This window comes from Felis catus, chromosome A2 (assembly GCF_018350175.1).
Source record: "Felis catus isolate Fca126 chromosome A2, F.catus_Fca126_mat1.0, whole genome shotgun sequence".
NCBI classification, from domain to species: domain Eukaryota; kingdom Metazoa; phylum Chordata; class Mammalia; order Carnivora; family Felidae; genus Felis; species Felis catus.
In genome coordinates this window covers 152,172,279-152,182,864 of record NC_058369.1, presented here as the reverse complement: position 1 = coordinate 152,182,864, position 10,586 = coordinate 152,172,279, and the positions used below count along the sequence as shown (strand labels likewise).

The 10,586-nt window shown below is 39.7% G+C and overlaps 1 protein-coding gene across 4 annotated transcripts in view; it reads right to left on the bottom strand.

The window, feature by feature from the left end:
- Positions 1-2,096: 2,096 nt before the first annotated feature.
- The window catches only part of CHRM2 (cholinergic receptor muscarinic 2), a 154,360-nt gene continuing 145,870 nt past the window's right edge, over positions 2,097-10,586 (bottom strand). For all 4 annotated transcript variants that reach the window (XM_045052801.1, XM_045052802.1, XM_045052803.1 and 1 more), the window contains one exon: positions 2,097-7,550. In XM_045052801.1, coding sequence (XP_044908736.1) covers positions 6,102-7,502 — 1,401 coding nt within the window. In that variant the 5' untranslated portion in view covers positions 7,503-7,550 and the 3' untranslated portion in view covers positions 2,097-6,101. The remainder of the gene's footprint in view (positions 7,551-10,586) is intronic.

Sequence of the window (10,586 nt, the reverse complement as noted above, 5' to 3'; positions counted from 1 at the left end):
CGTGAAGAAAATTGCTTTAAGCATCCAGTTGAATCATACATAATGTTTGTCTTTTCGTACAACTAGCTCTTATCCAGATTTGAACTGGCTCTGCAATCTCTTTTAATTCTTCCTGGATGCATACACACAATTTATCCCTTAACACTATCCCTTATCTTCCAATAATAATGACTCCAAAAAAGATACCCATTTTAAAAAATCCTTCAACAAGCTCTCCGAGGACATGCATGTTTCCAGCAAAGGTCCAGTGTAAGGATTCAGATGAGCTGCACGGTAAATGGTGCAAATAAAGAAAATGGGTGACTTTTTTTCTCTGTCACTCCCCATGACGTGTGTGTGTGTTTAGGAAGCCAAAGAACAGAATTTATAGAATGTCACTTACTTAATAAGTATGTACATTCCACAACTTACCGCGTTGTTGCTTCAATTTTTGATCAAAAAAGACTGTCGTGTTATAACGTGGAAAATTCTTCCTTTGTGATGGTAAGATATTTTTCCTGCCTCAGCATTTGCAATCACTTCGTAAGGAATAACATTTGACAATTCATCGATACAGTATGCAATCACATTCTAAAGAATGTAATGTGGGGCGCCTGGGTGGCGCAGTCGGTTAAGCGTCCACTTCAGCCAGGTCATGATCTCGCGGTCCGTGAGTTCGAGCCCCACGTCAGGCTCTGGGCTGATGGCTCGGAGCCTGGAGCCTGTTTCCGATTCTGTGTCTCCCTCTCTCTCTGCCCCTCCCCCGTTCATGCTCTGTCTCTCTCTGTCCCAAAAATAAAATAAAAAACGTTGAAAAAAAAATTAAAAAAAAAATGTAATGAGAACATTTCACTGGAACAATAAGACACTAATGAGAATTGACAGAAAACTCAGTTTTTTTTCTAGAGATGATTTTGGTTCAGATAAGAAGCAACAATGCACCCGGGTGGATTATGGAATAACAGGTAAAATTTAGGAAGTGTATAGATGGTGAAGCAGGTCATAAAATTTGCATAGAAAACTAGAATTCACTGAACACCTTGCATACCTCGGCAACTAAAGACGATAAATAGTACTCTTTGAGATGTTCGGTGCTTATGCTCTTCTATTAAAATGCAAGTGTCTCTTGGGATGGCGTGCCCAGGATCAATTAAAATCATAGCAGTAATTGCTAACTAGGAACTCATGCTAATGAGCCAAAGAAAATGTTCTGGGGAACGTGGGTAGTTGAGTCGGTAACAAGGGAAGGAAAAGAAGTGCTATAAAGAAAATGTAGGGCATTCAGAAACAAACCACCTATGGGGCATCCGGGTGACTCGGTTAAGCCTCCGACTTCGGCTCAGGTCACGATCTTGTGGTTCGTGAGTTCGAGCCCCACGTCGGGCTCTGTGCTGACAGCTCAGAGCCTGGAGCCTGCTTTGGATTCTGTGTGTCCCTCTCTCTCTCTGCCCCTCCCCCACTCTCAGTCTCTCAAAAAGGAATAAACGTTAAAAAAAAGTTGACATTAAAAATAAAAAAGAAGGCACCTATTTCATAATTTCTTGGAGAAAACTTGGAGTATCATACTACGCTAGAAATCTCTGGCGTTTAATGTATGGGATGCTGTATTGGGCTCAAACTGAAAAGAGTGGCTCATAAAATACAGTGCTTGTACAACTTTTTACCTGTTTTCCAGAATGAAAAACATTCTGAAGGTCATCCTTTCCTCCTTGCATGATTATTTTTTATTTGACTAAAATCAGTTAACTTGGAGGAGAGCAAAGCTGTATGTCAATGAATTGGTTGCAATCTCATCAGGCAATCAGACGTGAGATCAACACAGCTGTTGGAACAGTAACAGCCAGAAAGATTCTAGTCACAGGCCAGTCGGGAGCACAGGAGCAAAGAGCATTCTGGTCATGTGGGGTGACACCAGCCAAGATTTATGAATATATTCCTCCAAGAGATATTTAAAGCCAGTGCCGTGCTTTCAAAGATTATAAAACAGCTTAACAGTAATACGGGTAGGATTTTGGCTGTTCTCAAACCCTCTCCTTCAAAAACCAAAGCTACTTTAAAAAACTGGGCCTACAAAACCTAGCCTTGTTACTCTGAAGCAACATATACCATATTGCGTATTAAGATTTTGTGTATAATATATTTATTTGCATACAGAAATATGTATTTCTATTATACATTTCATTACTTTATTTATAGAATATGTATATTAAGCACACAGCATATTCCAGAAAGATACATTAAATACGCACACAGTTCATGCTGCAGCGTGCACCCTTTTAAAAGAAGCATATTTAAGAGGCGTGGTATTGTATGTACATGCTGAAAATACACTTGGCACAATTCATCCAGCTTTGGGTGCTTCCCTAATCTATTTGCAACATCAGTGCTGTGGTTGTTGACAGGGAGATTATCAAACTGGGAGAAGGCAACTACCAATGAACTAAGAGAAAAATAACAGTAGATCGCATTTCTAAGTATATGTTGCCATCATTTTGAACTCCCATGTTCCCCAGTGTCAGATCTCCAGGATCAAAAAAGCAGTGAATGGACAAAGAGAAGAAGTATGTGGGTCCTCCAGCCTCCACACTCAAATGGGGAAGCTTATCCCATGTGACTTATTATATTGGTGACTTTGTCCTAACCCTTGGGAGCTGGTATTAAATTAATGTGATCCGGTAAAGGGGTGATCATTTCTCTTTTTTTAAAGAAATGAACTGGCTTTTTGACATTCTTAATCTCCTCTTCTTATAAGACCACTCTGGAATATTTACATTATTGCTTTGAGGAGAGAAGAAATTCTTGACAGCTCTCTACCTTTCCAGTGAAAATAACAGAGATGAATCATATTGTTTCTGAAAGAGACTCCTGATGTTTCTGAAAGAAAAAATGGCAGCTCCAACAGAAACTGACCACATCAACTCCAATCATTTAATGGTCAATTACCGGCAACCTCAACTGACTGGACTCTATGGCAATCGTGATGGGACATTAAGATGTCGGAAACAATGTGCTACGTGCACGGTCTGGTGACTTTGGATGTGTAGATATCTGTCTCCTGTGTTCCCAATCTGTGAATTACACATACACCAGACTCATGGGTGACAATGTCTGGTACACAATTGGTGAACATTACCTTTTACAAACAGGTGAGCAATTTGCGTTGATATTCTAATAGTGATACAGGATTATTTCCCCGTTTTTACAAAGCAAGCGCTAGAATTCCTTAAAACAGATGAGAGTTTCTCAGCTTTGGCACTATTGACACTCTGAGCCAAATAATTCTTAGTTGTGTATGTGAGGGAAGGTTGGCCTGTGCACTGAAAGCTGTTAGCAGCATCCCTGGCCTCTATCTGCCAGATGCCAGTAGCTCTCCCCCACGTTGTGACCACCCAAAATGTCTCCACACAATGTGAAATGTCCCCCGGGGAGCAAAACTGTTCCTGTGTGAGAGCCACTGAAATAGACAAATCCAGCCATAGCTAATGCAAACCTTTGAATACAATCTCCATATCTTTCTAATCATCTACCATTTTCAGTATTCTTTCCGTGTCTCTGATTCCAGCTGACAAAGCTTTCACGATGTGTCGGTCTACAGTCACTTCCTTTCTGTAATGCGCGATGGGTTCTCTTTCAACAAGGTTGTGGTGGCTATGGCGAAGATCAAGAATAGAAGGAAGAAAGGGAGGGTGTGATGGCAATGAAGAGTAAGAGGCAGTTTGATTCATGGTGAGTTGAATTGTTAGAGCAGACCAAAAAGACCCAAATCCAGAATCATGAATCCTTGAATCCAAAGAGTTCATCCCAACTAAAGCTGAATCTACATCATAATAGTGCAAGTTAATAAGTATTCAGCCAGCCATCCTTTTGTTTACAGCCAACCAAACAGCCCATTGGCTTGATGTCCCTTCCATTCAATTGATTCACTAATTTGAAGAAATAAAATAAAAATACATACGGATTTAACACTTACATTGAAGTAACTGTGGAGTAAAGGAATCTGCATGAACTGATGCCATAGGTTTACACGCAGAAGGTTTATGGGCGGGAGTGACTGAAGTTATTCAAACAAGAAGTTATTTTTATAAAGGGTAAGTTACATCCAACTACTGTGGGCAGTTTGCCTCTTACTGACTGTCCTTTCTTTATTGTTTACCTTGTGCTTTTTTTTAATTCTCAAAGTTGTTGAGATGCCATCAGTGAGGCAAGTCACACGCGCTCACGCACACACACACACACACCAACTCTAAAGTGCTAAGGTTTAATACTGACAAATTAAACATGCTACTCACATTGATGTTACTGGTCAAGACAGCATAAGGCCCATACATTTGAAATGCAAAATATGAAATCTGAAGTGGGTTTTATAAACTTGATTTCTATTGATTGGGCCGTCTTCAGAAAATCTGATTTTAAGACTATAGCAAATACAGTAAGAAAGAAAGTTGAGGGATAAACACAGCTAAATGTGGACCAATACGATCATATGTTTATGAGGGGTACGAAATGAAAAGTCTCTACATGGACAAGATTCTACAACAAGCTACCGTTCGGCTAATAATAGTTCCTGATAGGACTTTTTATGGTCTAGAATTAAAGAAACAATGAGAAAGGACACAGGCACAGCTACCTGCATTCTTCCTCACAGTTTGCTGATCTCACTTGGCCTCTGTTAGATATCCACTACGTTCTTGCCACAAAGATTACCTCTATGGACAGACTTTTGAAGTTAAAAAATTTTAGAGAGAATTGACAATTTGAGGAACATGGAACATGTGGTTCCAGGAAATGTTTTTTAACTATTTTTTTTCCTCCTCCAGTGGGATATAGGATGGTTATAAAAAACCTCACTGGACTATAAATTGAATATAATTTGTTAGCAGGCATTGAAGAGAACGTCTTATTCTCCTGGGAGTGACCCAGAAGTCACTGGTGCCACCAGAGTATGCTAATCCTACTTACGATTCCAAATGAATAAAGCAGCTTCTTCCCACTGACAAAGGCCAGAAGTTCATGGTTTACAAGTTAGCATCTCATAGATGGGTCAGGCAGATTCAGGTTGAAAACAGAATGCCCTCTCAGTCTTCTATTTTCTTATTTCAAAATTCATCTGGCCTCAGTAAACTCTCTCCAACTAAAGACGACCACTATTTAATTTGACAAAACCTCACTTTAAAAAATGACTTTGGTTCTCAAGCGTGTTTATGTATTAGGTAGGCTAGCCCAATAACTTAAGACACTAGTTTAGGAGAAAACCAGATGGGTGAAAACATTTCACCTACAGGATCAGAAGCAAACTCACACTTTATAGGCTTTTATATCCCCACAGAATGAAAAGGACACAGTGGGCAGGGGTGAAATGCCCATGTTCATGGCTGTTTCTGGTTGTATTTAGCAAAAGTCTTGCAGATTTTGTCCTTACACAATGTAGAATGGGGACGTACAAAAACCAGTGCCATAATAAGAAAAATAATGTTATGGTCTAGTTGGGGTTTTTGTGTGTTTGCTTTCCTTTGATGGTGGGAAGAGGGAAAGGTAAAAAAAAAAAAAAAATCCAAAGCATTGATTACATCGCAATTCTCCAAATAAAACTGTAACAAAAGAATAATATATGCTTAGCACTTAACACTATGGAGACCATTTCTATATATATTTTTTTGATCCTCTTCCTTCACTTGTCCATTGTGTGACGTCTATTTTTTTTATGTTTAAGTCTCCATGTTAGCTGTGGCATTTCATCCTCATATGGACACACGGGAACAAAAAAAAAATGGGAATAAAAAGGAGCGAGGTTATTATTCTTCTTGTGCAGAGATAAAACTGTAGATTCAGAAGCCCTTCTTCAAGAGAGTACGAGAACATGTGGATTGTTCCTTAAATCCATTAATTCCAAAATGTCTCTTTCATGGTCTCATCACTCTGAAACTGACAGGGCTGATAAGGTGTGGGTTTCTCAAACTGGAGCATAGGCACGATAAAAGTGTCACTGTCGGGCTCCTTAATTGCACATTCCATAATAAGACTATAAAGTGCAATGGCAGAGATTTTTAAAACTGGGAGGTTTTTTGTACCCCTTTTCTTTTTCCCAAGCTCCCCCGACCACCTTCCTTCTCTACAAAGGTGTTTTACCTCGTAGCGCCAATGTTCTTATAGTGACACATGAGAAGATGTTTAAAGGTCTTCTTGAAGGTGGCATTACAAAGTGCGTAGCATGCGGGGTTGATAGTGCTATTGATGTAACAGAGCCAATAACCAATTGTCCACACTGTGTTGGGGATGCAGGGTGCACAGAAGGTGTTGATGAGCACCATGACATTGTATGGGGCCCAAGTGATGATGAAAGCCAACAGGATAGCCAAGATCGTCCTGGTCACTTTCTTCTCCCGAGAAGGAGGAGGCTTCTTTTTGGCAGGCTGCTTCGTCATCTTCACAATCTTACGAGCGACGATGTTCTGTTTTTCGTCTCCGTTCTGACCTGCAGAACCAACTAGCTCCACAGTGGTATTAGCTGGGGTACATGAGTCACCTTTTGGGGTCTTGGTGACAATTTTGATGCACGTCTGCTTCGAGTTCTCATCTTTGGAGTGGCCCAGGGAAGTGGAGACTGTGTTCTCATCCTGGGTTATTTCATCATCTCTCATATTAGAGGCTACCGCACTGACTGAGGTGGAATCATTGGAGCTCTCCTTCTCCTCTCCCTGGACACAGTTTTCAGTCACAGCATCTCTGGGGGCTTTGCCATTCTGGATTTTGTTGTGCTCCAGGCTACCGTCACTGCCAGGTGTAGTGTTGTTGTTTGGCCTCACTATCCTTCCTTGTACCAGACTTGGAGAAACTGGCTCTTGGTTGGCCACAGGCTCCTTCTTGTCCTTCTTTATCCTGCTCTTGCTGGCTCGGGATATGTGCCAGTATAGCACAGTCATGATGATCACAGGCAAATAGAAGGCTGCAATGGCGGTACCAAAGGTGACAGCGGCGTTGGAGAAAAACTGAATGTAGCATTCCCCATCCTCTACAGTCCTCACCCCTACGATGAACTGCCAGAAGAGAATGGCCGGGGCCCACAGGATAAAGGAGAGGACCCAGGCAGCTGCAATCATCATACCTGCCATTTTCGTGGTCCGCTTGACTGGGTAGGTGAGCGGTTTGGTGACACAGAAGTACCTGTCAAAGCTGATAATGAGCAGATTCATCACCGAGGCGTTGCTGACCACGTAGTCCAGGGCTAGCCAAAGGTCACATACCACAGGTCCCAAAGGCCAGTAGCCAATCACGGTGTAGAGGGTGTACAAGTTCATGGAGAAAACACCAATGATGAGGTCAGCACAGGCCAAGCTGAACAAAAAGTAATTGTTGACGGTCTGGAGGTGGCGGTTGACTTTAATGGAGACCATGACCAGAATATTCCCAATGATAGTCACCAAACTGAGGGATCCAGCCACAAGGACAATGAACACCACTTCAAATGTCTTATAAGGACTGGTCAGAGCCAGGCCATTGTTAGAGGAGTTTGTTGAGTTATTCATTTTGTGTTCTCTCAATCAGAAGCCAAGTAGCCAAACACGCATTGAAACCTGCAGGGACATAGAAAAGAATGAACAGATATGACATAAACATTGCTTTAAAATATATCAGATTTCTTCCTTTTGAACCATGACTTTTTCTCCAAAAATCCTCATTCTTCCCCTCCGTGTTTATTGTACCTATCTGCCCCGATTCCCCACATAAAAAGCAAAGACATTAAATGGAGGATGCGAAAGATCCTTTCAGACTGGCAATGTATTTGAAGTCTGAAAACACTTTGAAAGCATCCATACCTAGATGTGGTATCTGTCTGTCCGTCTGTCATCAATCAATTTAGCTGAGTATACTACTGATGGATTAAACTAAATAAACTAGGATTATACATAAGACCTTCCAAAGCATCAAGAGGTTTCTGGTACAGACATAAAAATTAATAAACCAATGCGAGGAAGAAAGCATAAAACTTACAGTGTGGAGTGGGTGACTTTTATAGTCTATAGCATCTTTCCATCTGGTAGCTTTAAGTAAGCCTTTTTCATAATAATACTGATACTGATTATAACCAAAATAAGATAATAATAATAACGAATTGGCCAGTACACTTCCACTAATGAGAATTATTCTTCTCTGATCTCCATTTTGCCCTTGTAGTGAGTATCACATAGCTAACATTTCCAGTATTCTATATCCCGCAAAATAAGTCATTTATTAAATGTGTATTGATAACCACATGAATTTTCTGAATGTTTTATCTTTCAAGTCACCACCAAATTTATTGTTCTACTGTTCTTCCTGCCCAATATTTGGTACAGTCAGGCTAGGATTTATATTTGTTTGTCAGAAGAGAGAACTGCAGTCCAGAAAGAGTAATTTATATAAGGTCACATATCGAGTCAATCAGAAAAATGAGCCTAGGAACAAACCTGTTTAAGAATTTACTCATTCACTTTGTCCTCACATCCCTATCGAGCAACTTCTCTGGATTAGGCATTTGATGTATGTGGGATATTCGGTGACGATTAAGACAAGGTCCCTACCTCTGAGAGGCATATGCTCTGGGGGTAGGGATGGGCTGCTAAAGAAGCAATTATTAAAACCAAGTATACTTTCTGTTGCCAAACTCTGCAGTGTTTAAATAAACACATAATTATCATTTTTCAGATAGTATCACCAAAGTCTGGTGCCAGCCTCACACATAGGAAGTTACATTTCAGCTATCGTTACAAAGATACGCAAAAAGGTCTACTCAAGGATGCTCATTCAGAAATGCTACAGTAGAAAAACCCCCTAGAAATATTAAAAACGACTCACTGACAGAGGATTGGTTAAATATATGATGGAATACCCTTACAATGGAATAGTATGCAGCTGTTAAAACAGAGGTAGATATGTGTTCTGGCCTTGTTGTGGAAAGTTATACGGTTAGAAGATGATATGATCACAGCAAGACTCAGAATGTTATAGAATGTAGTTCTAATTAAGCAGAAAGGCGATTACATACATGAAATGAATTTGTAGGTCTTGAGGAAACATTGAAGAGTTTAATCAAGGTAATGATGTTAATGAAATGCCACTTACCATTTTGCCTTCCGAAATTATACACGAGGTGGCAGTTACTGCTCCAAGGAAAAGGCACTTACAAAGCATCATTTACTTTTGATATCATACGCTTCAGAATACTGTTCAATGCTTCCATTATGATATATCTTGTTATAATTACACAAAATGCAGATGTTCAGGCTGACTCCAGACCTCCCGATTCAGAATTACAAGGCATGTTAGGAAACACTTTTGAAGCCACCCCTGTGTTACCTGTTTTAAAATCTGGCCCACTATGTATCATCCCACAATTGGATACCACAACTTTTTCTGTTGGCTTGGTCCTCATCCATCACATAAACATTCCCAGTGTAAGTCTTGCGTGTTACGCTTTGGAGGAAATGCTTTCTTCAATATTATATTCCTCACTGGGTATTACGGAGAGTTTGGTTTTGTTAAAGCATAACACAACAGACATCTACTGGGGGGTCTTGAAATGTATCCCCCAATAAATAAGGGGGAATATTGCAGTTAGTAGCCCTCAGGTTTCCACCTTTGTAGATCCCCTGTTCATGGCTTTGACCTAGGACACCGATCGATACACCCCATCTATGATTTTCCTCCTTCACTAGAAAAGCAGTGAATTTTGGCTTCTTAGTCTTTTTAGCTGTACCATCCAGCTCACTGCCTCAAATGTAACTGGTGCTCAAAAATGTTTATTGAATCAAAACAGGATTAACAGTTAATATTATTAATTCAGCCTCTATTTACTTACCCAGTGGAATTGGCTCAATAGAATTTCTCTGTAATAGCACCCCCCCCCCCTTTTTTTTTGGTCATGATTCATACAACTGTTTATTCATGAAATTTATTTGAACAAAGTAATTTCACTAATCCAATCATAATTCCAATGATTCTTTATTAGCTAAGGTAACTGTAAGACAGAATCCTGACTTGCTTATAAGCTCGCTTTTGTCTGTTCATTAAATTCACCGACATATTTTGAATTGAGTTATATTTATCTGTTCACAAGTCGCTCATTTTAATAAATTTTGATTGAAAGATACCAAAGATTTACCTTCTGAACGTCCTAGTTGATACTTTATTCTTCACATTCATTTTAATAAAACATAGGACTATATTTATTTTAGTTTTAAAAAGCTTTTTGGTGACTTCCTCTCAAAAATAATGTAGAAATATAACATTTATGTTCAAAAATAAACTACTTTGATCTTTTATTTTATGGATTAAGAAAGCATAAGAGTAAGTGATTTATCCATAGTCACATGGCTCTTGCCATCATTTATGCTAATAATAATACGTGTTATTATTCTAAAATATCACAGTAACATAAAGCTGTATGATTCTATTTATTTATTTGTTACTTTTCCTCCTTTCTCCTCTTCCCCTCTTCTTGTTTACAGTGAGCATGTATTACATTTCAACTAAAAAACAACGGGTGCCTGGGTGGCTCAGTCAGTTAAGCATTGGACTCTTGATTTCAGCTCAGGTCATGATCTCGTGGCTCATAAGTTCGAGTCCCACAT